At 43.1% G+C, this 20,234-nt stretch overlaps 1 protein-coding gene across 1 annotated transcript; it reads left to right on the top strand.

The window, feature by feature from the left end:
- Nucleotides 1-7,073: 7,073 nt before the first annotated feature.
- On the top strand, nucleotides 7,074-20,234 carry srp19 (signal recognition particle 19). Its single transcript, XM_078396344.1, has 5 exons — nucleotides 7,074-7,209; nucleotides 14,962-15,037; nucleotides 15,515-15,586; nucleotides 16,130-16,238; nucleotides 19,113-20,234. Exons 1-5 carry the CDS (start codon nucleotides 7,172-7,174, stop codon nucleotides 19,244-19,246), a joined length of 429 nt encoding a protein of 142 aa, XP_078252470.1. The 5' UTR covers nucleotides 7,074-7,171; the 3' UTR covers nucleotides 19,247-20,234.

Genomic DNA, 20,234 nt, shown 5'->3' with positions numbered 1-20,234 from the left:
TTACAGAAGCCAATTAACCTACCTGCAAGTCTTTAGAATGCAGGAGGAAACTGGAGCACCCAGAGAAAACCCACAGTCACAGGGAAAACCTACAAACTCCGTATAGATAGCCGCCCTCGTCAGGATCGAACCCGGGTGTCTGGCGCTAAAAGGCAGTAACTCTACTGCTGTGCCACCCTTTCTTACCTGCAATTTTAATTTGACCCACCAATAGGATGAAGGGGCTGGAGATGTGTTGCTGTGATTTGCCATGTGATTGCTTAATGTATGCCCTGCTAATCTCATCAGTAACGAGCAGAAAAGGAGAAAGGAGAGACTGTTATCTTTCACTCTTCTATTTCATTACCTATCCAGTTGTAGCCAGAGTCAATAAGACTTCCTCCTGCACTCCCCAGAGATCCTCCAGAGCCTCTTCCCAAGTCATCATCATCATCCCAAAAAGCCCCTTTGGTTTCCAGGTGTGCATTGGTGACACCCAGGTTTGGCCCACCACAACCTCTCTACTGTTTCTAAATAAATGCCAAATGTCTGTTTGGCATTTAATACTGAATGGTAGATACTTTCTCCAACTAATTATTAGGAAGACCAAAGCTGCCATCTTCAATCTCCATCAGAAACTCTGTTCCTAAACTACCAAACTTCTGTAAAAACAGAAAATGCAGGAAACATTCAGCATCAAGAAAAGACAGAATTAATGTTTCTGATCAAAATTGTTTATCAGAACTGGGAAATTAAAAAAAAAAACCCTACTCCCACTCTAACCTTTCTATGTCTGATACGGTTCCAATGTCATCCTTCATTTTAGCACAATGCAGGTTTGGGGATTCTTCATTGAAGTCAACATATTCAGGTAATTCACTTGTTTATATCAAAACTGGTTGTAAAGTTATCGATTGTAATGTTAACTTTTCCTTTGGAAATATTGATCTGCAGGACATCACCGGCATTGTTCTCTCTCCCCCTCCCCCCCTCGCTCTCTCCCCCTCCCCCCCTCGCTCTCTCCCCCTCCCTCCCTCTCTCCCCCTCCCTCTCTCTCCCCCTCCCTCTCTCTCCCCCTCCCTCTCTCTCCCCCTCCCTCTCTCTCCCCCTCCCTCTCTCCCCCTCCCTCTCTCCCCCTCCCTCTCTCCCCCTCCCTCTCTCCCCCTCCCTCTCTCCCCCTCCCTCCCTCCCTCTCTCCCTCTCTCCCCTCCCCCTCTCCCTCTCCCTCTCTCTCTCTCTCTCTCTCTCTCTCCCTCTCTCCCTCTCTCCCTCTCTCGTGCCCTCTCTCCCCCTCTCGCTCTTTTTCCCTCTCTCTCTCTATCTATTTTTCCCTCTCAATCCCATTCTCCTGCTTTTTTGCTCTAACCTTTGACGACCTTCCTACCCAAGAACCTATCAATCTCTGCTTTAAAAATATCCAATGTCTTGGCCTCCTCAGCCATTTGTGGCAATGACTTCCGCAGATACACCACCTTCTGGCTAATGAAATTCTTCCTCATCTCCGTTTTGATTGTACGTCCTTTTATTCTAAGGCTGTGCCCTCTGGTACTAGATTCTCCTATTACCAGAAACATCCTTTCCACGTTCACTGTATCTAGGCCTTTCATTATTTGGCAGGTTTCAATGAGATTCCCCTCATCCTACTAAACTCTTGCCTAAATCTCCTCACAATATTCCAAATGTGGCCTCACCAACACCTGATCAAGCCTCAGCATTACATCTTTGCTTTTATATTCTAGTCCCTGCAGGAAATGAATTTTAGCATTGGATTTGCCTTCCTCACCGCTGACTCAACCTGTAAATTTCTGACTAGATAATCCTTGTGCTTACATTTTAGCCTAAGGAATGCTAAAATTTTAAATGTATTTTTTGTTTTTTAATTGTTTTCAGGATTTTGGCCATCCTTTATTCATTTTCTGCAAATGTGGAGTGAAAACAAAACTCTCAATTCATCAAGCTTAATGTGTGATTTATCAGGGCAGTTACTTAGTCATCAGCAACCACAAGAGGGAGCTAAACATTAAAGTAACCAAATTAAAAATGTCTTCATGTCTTTCAGTTGATCACATCCTTTGCACTTTGGATATGTACTTGCATATTTAGTCAGTATTACATTAAAAGTATACAAATAACTTTACTAAATATACAGGTGGGTTCCTTGGTCGATGCAAATGACACTCAGCTTGTGCTGGAACCTCAAGATTAATATCTTTGCACTGTCAGTTGCAGTAGGAAGTAGGGAAATCTGTGCTTCTGGAAACCTCATGTCTAGTTCTTTTAATGTTTGACATAAGTGATATCATGTGTGGTATTGATGATGATGTGCTTCACACAACTATCAACTGGGAAAACCATAACTTGATCCGGCTCAATTAGCGATGCATCCCAAATACCGGCTTCTTCATAACATCCAAAAAATGTACAGGAGCATCTGCAGTAACCACGTCCCTTTTGTATCGAAAGGGAACATGGAATCCTGGGTCCTGGTATGTTAACGAGAGTAGGGGAACCAGGATCCCGGAATGTTAAGATGCTGTGTTCATAGTAGAATGGGTACCAGGGCCTTGGTATGTTCAAGGGACCACAGGAACCGGTGTCTTGATCTATGAAAAAGGTTTTTGAGAAACAGCACCTGGTGAGTCAGATGGTTTACAATGTCTACAATGCTGATTCATCACCTTAACTATCAAACTATTTTCCCTGCCCAATGTAGCAAACACTGTCACATTCCATTATAATTACTGTTTCTAGTTCTTTTAATGTTTGACATAAGTGATATCTAACACCTTATCCTTAGACCTTATCCCCAGGTGTGGACTGTTCAGCCAAAATAAATGGCTTTGTGATCAACTGAAAATAAATGGCTTCTGTGCTATCAGAACATTTTATCTCCCGATGGTACCACCTCTCATTTGCATAAAAAAAATATTTTTAAATGCCTAGAAATAGGGCAATAAGCAAAGCACTTCAAGAAATGATGAATATGATGCCTGACAAATCTGCTGGAGATGTTGATTTTCAGAAGGCCTTCGATAAGGTGCCACACGTCAGGCTGCTTGAGAAGATGTGTGCGCACGGTATTAAAGGGAAGATACTAGTATCTTCCAGGTTATCCATGTTTGCTGGATGGCAGAAGGCAAAGAGCTGCAATAAAAGGAGCTTTTTCAGGCTGGCTGCCAGTGACTAGAGGAGTTCTGTAAGGGCCTCTTCGCGTTGTATATTAATGATTTGGATAAGGGGATTGAAGGCTTTGAACCAAGTTTGCAGGTGATGCTGATAGGTGGAGGGGCAGGCAGTGGAGAGGAAGCAAGGACTCTGCAGAAGGACTTGGACAGGCTACGAGAGTGGGCAGAGAGGTGGCAGGTGAAATTCAGTATAGCAAAGTGCAGAGTCATGCATTTTGGTAATAAAAATAAAGGCATTGATTATTTTCTAAATAGAGAGAAAATCCAGAAATCAGAGGTGCAAGGGGACTTGGAAGTGCTGGTGCAGGATTCCCCAAAATTTTAATTTGCAAGTAAGGAAGGCAAATTCATTTATATTAAGAAGACTGGAATACAAAAGCAGAGATCTAATGCTGAGGATCTATAGGGTGCTGATCAGGCTGCATTTGGAGTACTGTGAGCAAATCTGGGCCCTATATCTGAGGAAGGATGTGTTGGCTCTGGAGAGGTTTACAATAATTATTCCAGAATTGAGTGGGTTAGCATATGATGAGCATAGCGGATAGCGGAGTGAGGGGGTATGGGGAGAAGGCAGGAACAGGGTACTGATTGAGAGTGATCAGCCATGATCGCATTGAATGGTGGTGCTGGCTCGAAGGGTTGAATGGCCTACTCCTGCACCTATTGTCTATTGACAGCACTGGGCCTCTTCTTGCTGGAGTTTAGAAGGTTGAGGGGGGACCTCATTGAAACCTACAGAATAATGAAAAGCATAGAGTGGATGTGGGAAGGATGTTTCACTGGTGGGAAAGTCTAGACCAGAGGTCATAGCCTGAGAATTAAAGGGCGCTCTTTTAGAAAGGAGGTGAGGAGAAACTTCTTTAGTCAGACGGTAGTTAATCTGTGGAACGCATTGTCACAGAGTGCTCTGGAGGCCAAGTCAGTGGATATTTTCAAGGCAGGGATAGACAAATTCTTGATTAGAACGGTTGTCAAGGGTTATGGGGAGAAAGCTGGAAAATGGGATTAGGAGGCAGAGATCAATCAATCAATAATCAATATATCTTTATTGTCATAATTCCCGGAATGGCGGGACTGTCGTATGTTGAAAGGCTGGAGCGATTGGGCTTGTATACACTGGAATTTAGAAGGATGAGGGGGGATCTTATTGAAACATATAAGATAACTAGGGGATTGGGCACATTAGAGGCAGGAAACATGTTCCCAATGTTGGGGGAGTCCAGAACAAGGGGCCACAGTTTAAGAATAAGGGGTAGTCTATTTAGAACGGAGATGAGGAAGAACTTTTTCAGTCAGAGAGTGGTGAAGGTGTGGAATTCTCTGCCTCAGAAGGCAGTGGAGGCCAGTTCGTTGGATGCTTTCAAGAGAGAGCTGGATAGAGCTCTTAAGGATAGCGGAGTGAGGGGGTATGGGGAGAAGGCAGGAACGGGGTACTGATTGAGAGTGATCAGCCATGATCGCATTGAATGGCGGTGCTGGCTCAAAGGGCTGAATGGCCTACTCCTGCACCTATTGTCATTGTACAAGTACAACAAGATTAAGAATGCCACTTCCATATCAATGCTATAAAATAAATAAAACACGGCAAAAACAAAAATCAAAAAAAAAAAAAAAAAGATCAGCCATGGCGGAGTAGACTCGATGGGCTGAATGGCCGAATTTTACTCCTATAACATGTGAACGTGAAATGTACGTTAAGAAAACCAGAAGTGGGGAAATTAATCGGGTTGAAAAGTAAATTCCAAGGACTTAATGACCTGCATTCCTAACAAATGTCTGTGGAGGTAGTGGAAGATTGTAAGGTGGTAAATGTAATCCCACCATTTAAGAATGGAGGAAAGAGAAAATGAAATGATTGCCTGAAATCAGTAGTGGAGAAAATGCTGGGATTTATTATTGTCACATGTGACAATACAGCATTCATTCACATTAAGGACATTTGGAAAATAATAATAGGATTGCATGGACTCGATGTGGATTTATAAAAGACAAATCACTTTTGACAACCCCTTGCAATTGTTGAGAATATAAACTAGCGGAGAAGATAAGTATTAGTGGAATATATAGACTTTAAGAAAGCCTTCAATAAGGTGACACAAAAGATTATTTTTAAATGTCATTTCTGGTAATATACTAATATAAATTGGTTTATCAGCAGTAAATAGAAACAGAAAAATAGGTGCAGGAGTAGGCTATTCAGCCCTTTGAGCCAGCGCCACCATTCAACATGATTATGGCTGATCATCCAAAATCAGCACCCTGTTCCTGCTTTTCCCCCATATCCTTTGATTCCTTTAACCCGAAGAGCTAAATCTAACTCTCTTGAAAACATCCAGTGGATTGGCCTCCACTGTCTTCTGTGGCAGAGAATTCCACAGATTCACCAAGAGTTCAGGAATTAATTTCCTCTGCAAAAGATGTGCTGCCTTTTGTCAGAATCAGCGTACCAAATCGAGGGTAGACAAAAAATGCTGGAGTAACTCAGCGGGTCAGGCAGCATCTCGGGATAGAAGGAATGGGTGACGTTTCGGGTCGAGACCCTTCTACACAGCATACCAAATCCATGGCTTTCAAAGAATGCTCATAAGGCTCTCTTTATTACATCGGTGTCACACTCTGATGATATTGCTTACTCGGCTGCGGGGCTTAACACCGCCCGGTGCAGCTCGGCTGCGGGGCTTAACACCGCCCGGTGCAACTCGGCTGCGGGACTTAACACCGCCCAGTGCAGCTCGGCTGCGGGGCTTAACACCGCCCGGTGCAACTCGGCTGCGGGGCTTAACACCGCCCGGTGCAACTCGGCTGCGGGACTTAACACCGCCCGGTGCGGCTCGGCTGCGGGACTTTTCACCGCTGGTGCGGCTCGGCTGCGGGACTTAGCTGCGCAAGGCTTGGTCGCGGGCCTTTCATCGCCTGGTTCGGCCGCGAGACGTTTCAGCGCCCGGTGCGGGGACTGTGCGGGTCGGTCGGGGACGAGCTGTCTGTCCGTGGGCGTGGGGAAGAGAGGGGAAGTTTTGTTGCCTCCATCACAGTGAGGGGGTGTTTGGAGTCACTGTGATGGACGTTTGTGTTGGGGTTATGTGTCTTGTGTTCTTTTTTTTCTTTTCTATGACTGCTATGTAGTTTCGTTCGGTACTTCGGTACCGAACGACAAATAAAGCTCTGTTATACCTGTTATACTGTTATACCTGTTACTCGCAATACCAACCTACTTCTCAAATATCGCATTGCTATTCACCAACATGTGTTGTCACTTCAGCTCTTAGCTCATTATCTTTAACACCAACTTTTCTATGCACTGTCCGAAATTCCAGCTTACCTCCTCCCAAGAAGGTCTTGTGTTTAACTACATAAATCATACACATTTTTTTCAGGAACTCTTTCTCAAAGGTGGCGTATAAAGGTGACATTTTCTTTGTTTTTCGTGCCTGAGTGCTGAGAATTGCCAGTATTTTGTGTTTTTATTTATATTATTTTGTCCTTTGTTGAGCATTGATTTTGCTTGGCACATTTAGTTTCGATACTAATAAGACAATAGGTGCAGGAGTAGGCCACTCGGCCCTTCGAGCCAGTACCACCATTCAATGTGATCATGGCTGATCATTCTCAATCAGTACCCCGTTCCTGCCTTCTCCCCATACCCCCTGACTCCACTATCCTTAAGAGCTCTATCTAGCTCTCTCTTGAATGCATTCAGATAATTGGCCTCCACTGCCTTCTTAGGCAGAGAATTCCACGTCTTGAAGTCTTAATAGTCTTCAAGCATCTTTCTTCCCGTTTATAAAGTGCTGGCACCACCGCTTCCCCCCTCCCAGGAGGCAGATCGCTACAGGGGATGAGCGTACTTTTCAGTAACTTTGCGGACTGACAGCCACGTTGGCCAATAACTGCGGGAGGCTGACGTCTTCTGATTGATGGGCGTGCTGCAGGGATCACGGTTCCGGTTTGCCTGCCGCCTCGCTGCGGAAAGCGAGGGGTTAGTGGAGGAGGCAGCAGAGTGAGACGACATGATGTACATGGACAAGAGCTATGCGGACAAAGAGAGGTAACGCTGCTGGCGGCGGCCCCGGGGTGGCGGGTCCGCGCGCGGCTGCAAAGTGGCTCCGTCCGTTCCGCTCGCGGCCACTGCGGAATCCGTAGCGTCACCACTCCGCCCTCGTCATCCATTGTGTCGTCACAACGCGGCGCGGTGAAGGCGTCAGTGGGCATGCGCATTTCCAGGCAGAGGAAAGACGGGGCAGTGTTGCGGCCCCGGCCCGGCGCCGCCATGTTGGGCAACGCCCCTGGCTGCGGCTGTGCACCGTTCCCTCCAGCTCCCAGTACACCCACTGCTTCCACATTCGGGTTACAACCGTGCAATACCATGCATGCATCCCAGAGATGTCCCTCGCCTGAAATATAACGTTGATATAGACCAGAAGGCAGACACAAAAAGCTAAGGCAACTCGGGGACAGCTGTGGCCGGTGGCGATCAACCGTCAACGCGCTTCCGACCACGTCGCCAAACTGTCCTCTGGTTCTGGTTGATTACTGCGCAAACACCACATAAGTGGGTATCTGGCACAGGTCGGAGTGAGTAGAGTAGTGATTAAATTTTGAAGTGGGCCTTTTTGACGAAGTTGAGGAGATCTAGTTGCTCAATCCCCTTTTTAATTGACTGAACATCGGGAGCGGCACGTGTGTTGGGTGGTAACATATTCCATTCCCTTATACTCGGTACCAAAACACATATCCGAAATCAAGGATTCAGTGTAAAAGGAATTAGTATTAATCTATAAATATTTGGGTGGGGCCCCCAGTATCAATCCAACAAGATGATCGATCGTCCTTTTATTTTTCTACTCCACCAATGCAGCCTCACCCAGTAATGTCATCATGGACTACAGCCTTGATGTTCTTAGTAAAGCAAAAAGCCCCCTCGCTCCTCTTCCCTGTACCCCACCTGGATACCCCACCATTTCTCCCTTCTTCCACCCCTATTCCCTTCCACCTTTATTCCTTCCTCTGGCTTTTTGTTTTGTGTTGGTTTGTGGTTGTGTAATTGCTTATTTTATTGCTCTTACTGTTGGACTGTGGGTGATGAAATCTCGTCCAAAAGACTTGTTTTTTTTGGATGACAATAAAGGTGATTCTGATTCTGACACCTCATGTGGTTATCTCGTCCTTTTGTCTTTTCATATCTGGCCTTTGTCTAACCATATGCCAATCAAAGCCCGTCGCCTGTATTCACTGATCACTTGCCAGGCTTTGTCCCACTCCCACCCCGCTTCCAGCTTCCCCCGTTCCAATCAGTCTAAAGAAGGGTTTCACCCCCAAACATCGCCTATCTACGTTCTCTGGAGACGCTGTCTAACCCGCTGTTCCTCCAGTACCATGTTTCTATAATTTTGTAAACCAGCATCTGCAGTTCCTTGTGTCTAATTGGTGTTGTTCATTTCGTGCTGAAACTTGTGTACAGGTTTAACAGATAATTAGGAATGCAAAAAATATGTGTTTATTGCAAGTAAATCTGACTACAGGAATGAAGGTGTCTTTGTACAATTATATTAAGGGCTTGGTGAGACCACGGCTTCAGTATTGTGTTGAATATTGATCTCTTTACCCCAAAAAAGGATCTATTTGCTTTTGAGAAGTTCAAAGATTTACCGAACTGGTTTCTGGGATACTAAGGCTATCGTATGAGGAGAGATTGATTAGTTCATTTTAGAATGCAGGATACTGAGAGTGAACCTCTTTGAAATGTCCAAAATTCTTAGAAGATATTTAGATTAACTGAGTAGCCTAAAGCTAATGACCACTGTCTAAAAATAAGGGGGGCACAAAATGCTGGAGTAACTCAGCGGGTCAGGCAGCATCTCAGGAGAGAAGGAATGGGTGATATTTTGGGTCGAGACCCTTCTTCAGACTGATGTCAGGGGAGGAGGCGGGACAAAGATAGGATGTCACAAAATGCTGGAGTAACTCAGCGGGTCAGGCAGCATCTCAGGAGAGAAGGAATGGGTGAAGTTTCAGGTCGAGACCTTCATCACAAAATGCTGGATATTTGAACCAGCATCTGCAGTTATTTACTTACAAAAATAAGGGGGAGGTCATTTAATACATATGAAGAATAATTTCTTTGAAGGATGATGAGTTTAGGATTTTTAATCTCATAGGCACTCAGTTATTGATTGCAACAAAAATGGATCAATCAATTTCTGCACATTAGAGGAATGGAAGAATTACTATACATGTTTTTCAACTCAGCTTTTTGGCCCATCTACACTAATCCTATTTGCCTGTATACAGTGTTCATCCTTCCATGGTTTGCCTATTCAAATGTCTTTCTGACTTCACCACTGCCTCTGGCAGTGAGTTCCACTTATCAAATACCATGTACGTATAAAATAATGTTTTCCTCGTACCCACTTTAAAATTCTTCCTCTCACCTTTGTTTTTTGATACCCCTACTAATACCTCATAATTTTTATATATCGCTGTCAGTTCATACCTCAGCCTCCTTTACTCCAGGAAAAACAAGCCCAGCCTATCCAATCTCTTCACACAACAAAAATCCTTCAATCCAGGCAACATCCTGGTGAATCTCTCCAACAAAACCATGACCACCTTATAATGTGGCAACTGGTCCTGCACAAATACTGAAGCAATACTTAAAGCAATATTTTGTAAAGCTACCTCATAATGTACCAACTTTTATATTTTATGGAGACACAATGATGCAAGGTTCCAATCCAAAACAAAGATATCTCTCTGCTTCCACAAAAGCTGCCTGACCCACAGTTCCTCCAACAATTTGTTTTTTGCTTTTATGTTCTGTACACTGACTTATGACAGCATGAGTAACATATGCTTTCTCCTTATTTTCCTATGTTGCCACTTTCAGGGAAATATGGATTTGAACCCACGGTCCTTCTTTTCATCAATATCCCCCAACAGCCTGCCATTTACTGAACCCCTATTTGATTTCCCTAAATGCATCATCTTACTCTTGTCAGGGTTAGATTCCATCAGTTAATGCTCCGTCCAACGTTCCATCTAATCTATATCCTGCTGCAGCCTCGGGAACCTTCCTTAAAACAAAACACCACCAATGTTCATGTCATATGCAATCAATTAATCAATCAGTTTATTGTCACGTGTACCTAGGTAAAGTGAAAAGCTTTTGTTGTGTGCTAACCAGTCAGCGGAAAGACAATGAATGATTACAATCGAGCCATTTACAGTGTACAGATACATGATAAAGGGAATAACGTTTAGTGCAAGATGAAGCCAGTAAAGCCAGAAGGTCACCAATGAGGTAGATGTTAGTTCAGGACTGCTCTCTAATTGCAGTAATTGCCTGATAACAGCTGGGAAGAAATTGTTCCTGAATCTGGAGGTGTGTTTTCACACTTCTGTACCTTTTACCTGATGAAACTTACAGATCATTCCTTCTACATTTACATCGCAGTCATTTATATATGTCACAGACAACAAGCTTCCCAGTACTGATCCCTGTGGTGCACCATTGGTCATAGACTTCCAATCAGAAAAACATTCTTCCATTGCCGTGTTGATCTCCCTAATCAGTAGTGCAATTCCCCCTCTTTTGTCCCCATTTGAGACGTCTATGTCCTGGACACTCCTGCCCTTTCCTGAACCATGTTTCCATCATTGCAAAAATATAATTCTATGTGCTGTTCCATGCTCTACACATACCTGTCGGGTTCCTTGCATTAAAGAAAACAAGGTTGAGTCTGCCAGCCTTTCCATACTCCCTAACCTGTCCGTCTGCTCTGCTCTGCTCTGCCCTGCCTGCAGGACCTGTGTGATTAATCCTCTATGTTTGAGGCAGACTCCCCACCTGCTACTGTGCCAGATTAGCAAAAACAAAGGCTGGAGGAACTCAGTTGGTCAAGCAGTTTATCTGATGGGAATGAACAGGTGACATTTTGGGTCAGGGCTTTTTGCAGACTGATTGAAATAGAGAGTGGGGGAAAGGGTGGCAATTGATATGTGGATACACGTGAAGAGGCAGAGATTGGCAGATGGGTGGAGTAAGTGAGAAAGGCTGGAAGTGAAAAGGAGACAAAAGGGTGCCTGATAAGGAGAGCAGTGAAATGCAATGGCGGTGGGAGGGATATGCATGGAAGGGGACAGACAATAGACAATAGACAATAGACAGAGGGGAGGGAGAAAAAGTGAAGGAATAAAAGTGAAATGGTGGACAGGGATGAGAGCATGGGAAGGAGGGGAAAGGAGCAGGTTGATGGGGGTTAGGAGATGGTAGGAGGAATGTGTGCACATCGAGGTGGGGCTTGGCAGGGAAAGGATGGGGTTGGGGGGATAGGTGATATTGCAGAAATTGGAGAATTCAGTGTCAATACCGTGTCGGAGGCAACTGCAGATGCTGTTTTATGCCGAAGATAGACACAAAATGCTGGAGTACCTCAGTGGGTCTCGCAACATTTCTGGAGAAAAGCAGACCTCCCAACCCTTCCGAATTTGGCGGAAAGTTTCCGCTTATTTCATTTCCGCCATTCCGATTTCACCTCACATTTTTCCGCAAAACACACGCCCTGCCTCCCGCTCCGCCGCTAGCCCCGCCTCACCTCACCGCTGACCTCACCTCGACGCTGGCCTCGCCTCGCCACTGGCCCGGTCTCACCTCGCCGCTGTCCCGGTCTCACTTCGCCACTGGTTCCAATTCGCCTCGCCGCTGGCCCGGCCTCACCTCGCCGCTGGCCTCGTCTCGCCACTGGCCTGGTCTCACCTCGCCGCTGTCCCGGTCTCACCTCGCCACTGGTTCCGATTCGCCTCGCCGCTGGCCCGGTCTCACCTCGCCGCTGGCCCGGCCTTGCCTTGCCGCTAGCCTCGACTCACCTCGCTGCTGGCCTCTCCTTGCCGCTCGCCTCGCCGCTGGCCCGGGCTCGCCTCGCTGCATAACGCGAGGCCCGTTGATGTTGAGAGGGGATGGGGTGCAGGGGAATGGGGATCGCAGGGGTGGAGGGAGGGGGGGTGGGGGGAGTGGAGTTGGGGGGAAAAGGTGGGGAGGGGGGGAAAGGGGAGGGGAGTAAGCGGGAGTGGAGGGAGGGTGGGAGTGGGGGGATAGACGGGAGAGGGGGATAGGGCGGGGTCGTGAGTGGGGGGGAGCGCGGGAGTCGTGAGTGGGGTGGAGGGCGGGAGTTGTGGGGAATGGGGATGGGGAGTTGGGGGTGAGTCGGAAGTGGGGGTAGAGTGGGAGTGGGAGGGTATTGGGGGGTTGTGCGTGATGAGGAGGGGAGTGGGGGGGGCATGGACTGTTGTGATTTGCTGTAGAAAACAAAACAAAACAAATTTTTCTTTGTTTTGTAAAAAGCATTTCTGTTCAATAACCTTTCTATAAATAGCAGAGTATGCTCATGATAGGCCTGACATTGTACATGTAGACTAAACTACAGACTGTTGGAAATAATAATCGTTTTTCACACATGAATGTAGCACAAAGCGTGCACGCATTTGGCGTGCATTCTTTTTTTTTGCTGAAAAGTTGCATTACGTGCCATATTATGAATTTTGATGTTAAATTTTGAATTTTGGACATCAAAATTCTGAATTTGTAAAATCAAATGTTGGGAGATCTGGAAAAGGAATAGATGACGTTTCGGGTCGAGACCTTTCTTCAGACTGAGTCAGGGGAGAGGGAAACTAGAGATATGAAGAGGTGCAAAGAACAAATGAATAAAAGGTATGTGAAAGGCCAAATCAAAGCCAGCAACGGTGATCAAGGAAAGGTGGAGCCCACAATGGTCTGGAAAAAATCTGGCAGATTTAGCCGACCTTTTTAAAAAAGGGAACAAAATAAATACTTAATTTAAAAGACCTTAAAATAATTCACTTCTCAGACTTGTATTCACCTTCTCAAACTATATTCAAGAGAATATAGTTAAATTTTCCATGCTTTCACTATGTGGATCCTTGCATTTCTGGTATCCTGTGGCCCCCAATGGCTTCATTCACACTTTGGAACCTACAGAATGGCAGTGGAAACAAGTCATGATTGATCTTGGGAAGATTGCCATTGAAGTGGAAAGTATCAATCTTGTAAATAATGACTTCTAATATGACATCTAGAACTGTGCTCAGCACTTGGTGTAGTTTAATGCAGATTCAACATCACTTCCCTAATTAACAGTCCTCTTTCTTTAGTAATGATCGACAAGGTGAGATCTGTCATTTTTATGGCCTTGCTTCCACCTTTTCATAGTAGTATATTTGTACTCCAAGATCTCTTTGTTCCTCTACGCTATCTAGCTGCACAATTTCCCAGTAATGTGACCTTGCTTTTGTTCCTATCAAACTATTACCCTGTGTTTACTAATGTTGAACTTATTGTTTGCCCACTTTGCAAGATTATTAATGTCCTTCTCAAACTTGACAGTACTACCCTTGTCGTTCTGTTTTTGGTTTGAACTGTAATTGTGAACAGCAGTGGTGCCACTGCTGATGCTTGTGGTTCAGCAGGATCCACTTTCATCGACTGCAGCCTTCTCTACTCACTCCCACTCTCTGACCTCCGAATCAAAGGTAGCTAGCAATTCACTTGCTACCATTCCCCAGAAATTGATTCTTCGATGTTCAGATTTGTTCCTGGGATGGTTTATCAATGCTCTTTTTGAAAATCTGGATAAATGACATCTGCCTAATGTTTATCCCACTATTTATTCTCTTTGTTACTCAAATTCATAGAGATTGGTCAAACAATATCTTGCATATAATCCAGCATTTGGGAGACCAGCGGGATGGTTTTAGATTTTTAGATTTTTGAGATACAGCGCAGAAACAGGCCCTTCGGCCCACCGGGTCCGCGCCGCCCAGCGATCCCCACACACTAACATTATCCTACACCCATTAGGGACAATTTTATTTACATTTGCCCAGCTAATTAACCTACATACCTGTACGTCTTTGGAGTGTGGGAGGAAACCGAAGATCTCGGAGAAAACCCACGCAGGTCATGGGGAGAACGCACAAACTCTGTACAGACGATGCCCGTGGTCGGGATCGAACCTGAGTCTCCGGCGCTGCATTCGCTGTAAGGCAGCAACTCTACCGCTGCACATCCGTGCCGGCTATGCCGTGCGGATCTTTAACTGTAGACCCTCGATTGGTTTATGTTTTATTTAAATATGTTGCCAGGCAACCACATTTCTGACTTGTAAATCGTTCGGATTACTAACAGTTCCCAGGAACTGAACTCTGTTGTAATCTGGGAAAGACCTGTATACGCTCCCAATGCAGTTGGCTTTTTCAAGAATATTTGTTTTTATTTCAATTTTTCAGCTTCTACGTCATTTTGGTTTTGTATGTACAAAGTTATTAGAATAGAGTCCCAGAGACATCTTGCAACAGGGCCCTTGGTCAACCCGTCCATGCTGACCAAGATACCCTGTCTAAACTAATCAGTATTTGGTCCATATACCGCTAAGTCTTTTAGAATTTAAAAAAATCTGAAAGCACTGGGTGTAAAGACGTGATAGGAAAAGTAACTGTGTTGAGGGTATTATGATATGGGAAACCAAAAAATATTTATAAATCTAGCAGAAAGATTTAAGAATGCAAAGTATCAATAATTGCTGTTTGAGCAATGAAATTTAGGGTGGAAATTAATTCATTTGTAATCAACTTTTAATCAGTTTGTTAGTTAAATGCAGAAATCAGTTGTTTCACATAAACAATGTAAATTCACAGATTTATCGCAAAATTCTTAACAGATTTTCAAGTTTATCATGAAAATATTTATGAGAATGATTCAGATTAAATATTCTTTGTCTTGAAGGTTTATTTGCATTTATCCTGCATATATAAACAGCAAAAAGACCATAGCAGAAGGAAGACGAATACCAGTACAAAAAGTAAGGTTTAATTTCAGTTGCATTTTGGAGCCCCTTCCCTACTTCTCTTGCACTTTTTCTTTCTTGTCATCCTCTTTAATTCCTCTTGCCTTGTGATCAGATTTTGTTGCAGAATCTCCATGTCTCCAATTTATTTCTATCTAAATATGTTCCTCCATTGCCAAGTAGCTTATCTTGCTTAATTTCATTTCATAAAATAGTAATTTTTAGGTTAAATTAACCATTATGTATGGAATTGGATGTCTTCTGTGTCATGAATCACGATTTTCATTTGGTTATTTTTTCTCTACCTCATCCTAAAAATAAATCTCCTCATGGGTCATTCTATCGAAGCTTTTTCTCATCCTGTTTAATCATACTCAGCATTCACTTTCAATGGATTTGCTCTGTGAAGTACCGAGAGAAATATTGTTCAGTAAGGTTGCTGCATAAGTGGCCATTGCTGCACCAGTAATAACCTTATTTGTGTTTTCAAAGGCTGTTGAAAACCCAACATTTGGAGAAATTCGAGATGTTTGCACAGCGGCAGAATTAAGTGTGGTCGTAGAGGTATAGAATCATAGTGATATAGTGTGGAAACAGACCCTTCGGCCCAACATGCCCACACTGGCAGACAATGTCCCAGCTACACTGGTCCCACTTGCCTCCAAACCTGTCCTATCCATGTACCTGTCTAACTGTTTCTTAAACGATGGGATAGTCCGAGCCTCAACTACCTCCTCTGGCAGCTTGTTCCGTACACCCACCACCCTTTGTGTGAAAAAGTTATTCCTCAGATTCCTATTAAATCTTTTCCCCTTCTTGAACCTGTCCTCTGGTCCTCGATTCCCCAACTCTGGACAAGAGACTCTGTGCACCTACCCGATCTATTCCTCTCATGATTTTGTACACCTCTATAAGATCACCCCTCACCCTCCTGCGCTCCATGGAATAGAGACCCAGCCTACTCAACCTCTCCCTATAGCTCACGCCCTCTAGTCCTGGCAATGACATTTATGTTTTTCATTTTACTGAATGCTGAACATTTCACTAAAGTTCCTGGCTTTGCTTCTGGTATCCTTCTTATACAACCTTGCACTGAATAATTTTCAGAATAAACTTTACCCACGCGAGTGGAACAGAGACGTACAGTTCCGAGGCAGAATACGTGTTCAATTGAGAAATGAAGATGGGTCCTTCTGTTTGGAGCAGTTTCCCACACGTGAGTATTTGAATCTATTTAAATTTGAAGGAAGTTAAATATGCAATATATTATGTGTACTAGTTCATTTTAATTTTTCCTAAACATTATCTTTATCTTGTGCGTATGCCTTTTGCAAATTAGATAATGTAATGCCGTCAGAGATGAGATATCCGACTGGCCTGAATTTTTGGAGGTAACACACAGTGTTGAGCAGAGTAGATGAATGTCAGCAATGTGTTTGATAAGTTCCTGCATGGCAGATTGGTCACAAAAGTAAAAGCCCACAGGATTCAAAAGAGCAAATCAGAATGGTGGCAGAAAACAACAGTTACAAGTTGATTTGTGTTTATTTGACCAAAAGGATGTGTTCTGTTTCGGATTCCAGGTCCTTTCATTTTGGAATAAATGTTTATTGTTTAGATCTATAAGTAGGTGTGATTAAATTAGTTTCCAAATAATACAATGATTAACTGTGCTGTTAACAGTGAGTAGAATTTCAGATGGAAGGATGTAAATGCATTTGGACAGAAATGTAGGAAAAAAAGGAATTTACTCGGCAGAATATGAGAATGTCCAGTCTATAAATGGTAGGATGTTGAGTTAAATGGAAAAACAGAGGGATGTTGGAGTGTATGTCCAGTGTTCCTTAAAGCTAGCAGAACAGATCTTTTAATAACCATGGGATGGTCTAATCAGCAGACTAGGACGTTACCCTAGTTAGAGAATAGCTTAAGTGTTACACCATGTTTGTTTTGATGCAATGGAGAAGAGGCAGGACTAGAAGATTATTATTTTGTGGCAAGATTGGGTAAGCAAAGTTGCTTCCCTTGGAGCAAAGGAGGTTGAGAGACTTAAAAGTTATGTATAAAATTGTGTGGCTTAGATAAAATAAGAAGGATATTTTTCCTAAGCCAATGCGGCAGGAGAGATTTAAAGTAATTTAATGTAATTGGCAGAAAGTGTGATAAGGAAAATTCATTTCACCGACAACAGTAGGGACTGGGACTCGATCCCACGAGGGATAGAGGTAGAAACTCTCAACATGTTTGCAAAATACTTGTGGGTGTACTTGAAGAGCCATGACCCACGGGGCCATGGACCTAGGCTGGATGGTTTCTTCAACCAGCATATGAACCTCCTGCAAATATTCTTGATAGGAAGATTTTATAACATTTTTGTAAAGACCAAAATTGAATTTTTCATTAAATTCTGGGTGTTGTCTTCAGAAAAATCTCAAGCTCTTGGTGAGAGTGCAGAAAGTCAAAAATTCTTACCCAGCAACTTTGAGATCTGAAATGGTGGAAACAGATTCAGCAGTGCCATTTAAAAAAAAAAAAGAGAACTGGATAAATACTTGGATATTAGAAGTGGCTGATTGAGGTGGGTTTTCAGTGCTGTCTATTTCCATGAAATTCAGAGGAACACGCGTCATTCAGAACAAAGATGTCTCTATTTGACCATGTGGTATATTGAAAAGGTCAAACCCAAATGACCTTGCGTGATACTTGTATTTTTTGACACTGAATAAAACAAGGAACTTTAAGGACCAGAATATTCTGCAAATAGAACGATTAAGACAGCTTTAAAATGGGAAATGTTCTGAAGCCACCCTGTATAGTCAGATAGTTGAGTTTCTAGGTGTATTTCATGCTTGAAACTCGAGGATAAAATTGTCTCCTGTTTGTGTTCTCGTTGGACAGCTGAGGACTTGGTATTGGTGAGGAGCACCAATCATGTAGTCTTTGACATTGGAACTAGTTTTAATGACTTTCAAGCTGATCTAATGGACTGTTTCAAGAAAATTCACAGTGGAATGACATGGGAAACACAGATAAAACTTAAAAATGTGAGAAAATAGTCATATAAGACTATATGACTATTAATAGTCATATAAGACTATATGACTATTTTCAAGTAAGACATGAAAATTATTGAAATGTCTTTACAGATAATTCAGTTTCTGAATTTGAATTAGCTCCATTCTCAACAATTCTCAAGTTTTAAATAAGGCAACTTTCAGGGGCAGCACGGTGGCGCTGTGGTAAAGTTGCTGCCTTACAGCACCAGAGACCAAGTTTTGATCCTGACAACTGGTGCTGTCTGTGCTGTGACTGCATGGGGTTTCTCCAGGTGCTCCGGTTTCCCCGCACACCCCAAAGATGCATAGGTTTGCAGGTTAATTGACTTCGGTTAAATTGTCCCTAGTGTGTAGGATAGTGCTAGTGTATAGGCTGATCGCTGGTCCGCACGGATTCGGTGGGCCAAAGAGCCTGTTTCCGCGCTTATCATAAACTAAACTTTAATCTCCTTAATTATACCGGATATGTATTAATCAAAACCTCATCAAAAGTGCACCACCAACCTGGCAAATAACACCATTGTAAACTAGTGGATTTCCAGGGCCATTGCTATAATGACCAGCCCAGCTTTAAGGCACAATTTTTAATATTTTGACATGTTTCTATGCACTCCTGCATAGGTTGTTTAAACACTGGTGGTTATTTTCTTTTACTTCAGCTTATTTTTGTTTGGATATGGTACAGGATCCAAGAAGTGAAGCAGTTGGGTGGGAGATTAGCAGTGAGCTGTAGAAATTGATATATATTCTATTATTTCTAGACTCACTTCATCATGAGACCCAAATTTCAGCAGTAGTAGTCTGAGAACCTAAGGATTCTATTGGTAATATCAGGAAATTGATTGATGGCTTTTGGTGTTTGGTGACGTGATACATGTTTAACAAAGTCAGTACTGTCAGTAAGTTTGCCCGCATGTTGATTTTATTGAAATTATTGACAACTGCAGAACTGTCAAAGTTAATTGATATTTTTTAAATTATGATAAATTTGTAAAGACATCTCTTTTTTGTCCATTTTCCCTTAACCTCGTCAGGTAAATCGATAATGTTGTATGTAGCAGAAATGATTCCAAAACTAAAGACCAGGACGCAGAAGGCAGGAGGAGGTGATCAAAATGCACAACCAGGTGAAGGTGGCAAGAAGAGCAAGAAGAAGAAGAAGAAGTGATTTTATTGTTGATGCTGGCTTTAGTAATTTATTTTGAAACAGTTTCTATGATATGCTAATTTCTTTCTCTCAGTCCTGTAGGTCAAGCCTGGCAGCAGCTTGTTAAATTTGATTTATATAGCACAAAAAAATTTCAGAACCTTGTTAGGAACATTTTCTTTATATTTATGTGATGCTCTTTCAGTGGTTAACCTTCCAGACATTACAGATCTGGTGTGGAGTTGATGTTTATTGGCAATGTTAATAAGCCCAAAATAACAGGTTCTATTTGTATTTAACCAGCACTTAACATGCTGGCCTGACATTCTGCCATTGTTTTGTTACAGCCCCTGTTGAACTTGAGCATGAAGAGCAGAATTCCACAGTAGCATTTGGGCTTCAGTACCAAAGTTCTGCAACTTTTAAACTCTAACTTTTCAACAAAGCTTCATTCTCACTAATAAAATGGCCATCAGTAAACATTTGATGCAAGTCTTCTTCTTTGGGTTTCTTATCCAACTATTTCAAATACAACGAGAATGCTAAGTTTAAACTCCTGGGTTTTTATATAACTATTCTGATTTATAATACCCGATTTGTCCATTCTTGACTCTAGCTATAATGCAGCCCACACCCATTTTGTTCCCCTCAGCATTGCCAGCTGTGCCTGCAACACTTGTGGATTCCTGGATTTTGTGGGTTAAAGCTCTGAAGCTCTTTCTGCCTGTGGTTCTGCATCTGTTTTTGTATGCACCTGTTCAGATGCTAGGTACATAAATGTGCATTGTGATGTACAAGACATGCCAGATTCACCTTTAAAAGTAATTTTATGTTTTGTGTTAAAGAGATAAAATTGAATAGAATGAAAAAGTTAAGCCATAATGTGGTTCTCCGCTTTGAAAATTGAGGAAGGAAAACTCCGACCCCATCAACGTGTTCCATGAAATTGTGACACATATCCTAATGTGGACAAAATTACCGGTATTGAATAAACTCTTAACAATAATAA

This window comes from Rhinoraja longicauda, chromosome 3, assembly GCF_053455715.1.
Source record: "Rhinoraja longicauda isolate Sanriku21f chromosome 3, sRhiLon1.1, whole genome shotgun sequence".
NCBI classification, from domain to species: domain Eukaryota; kingdom Metazoa; phylum Chordata; class Chondrichthyes; order Rajiformes; family Arhynchobatidae; genus Rhinoraja; species Rhinoraja longicauda.
Note: the sequence above shows the minus strand (reverse complement) of the source record. Positions and strands in the feature narration are given on the sequence as shown.

Coding starts and splice junctions, on each gene's coding strand:
- srp19 (XM_078396344.1), top strand. CDS start 7,172: ATGATGTACATGGACAAGAGCTATGCGGACAAAGAGAG. Junction 15,587..16,129: donor AATTAAGTGTGGTCGTAGAG/GTATAGAATCAT, acceptor AATAATTTTCAG/AATAAACTTTACCCACGCGA. Junction 16,239..19,112: donor TTTGGAGCAGTTTCCCACAC/GTGAGTATTTGA, acceptor TAACCTCGTCAG/GTAAATCGATAATGTTGTAT.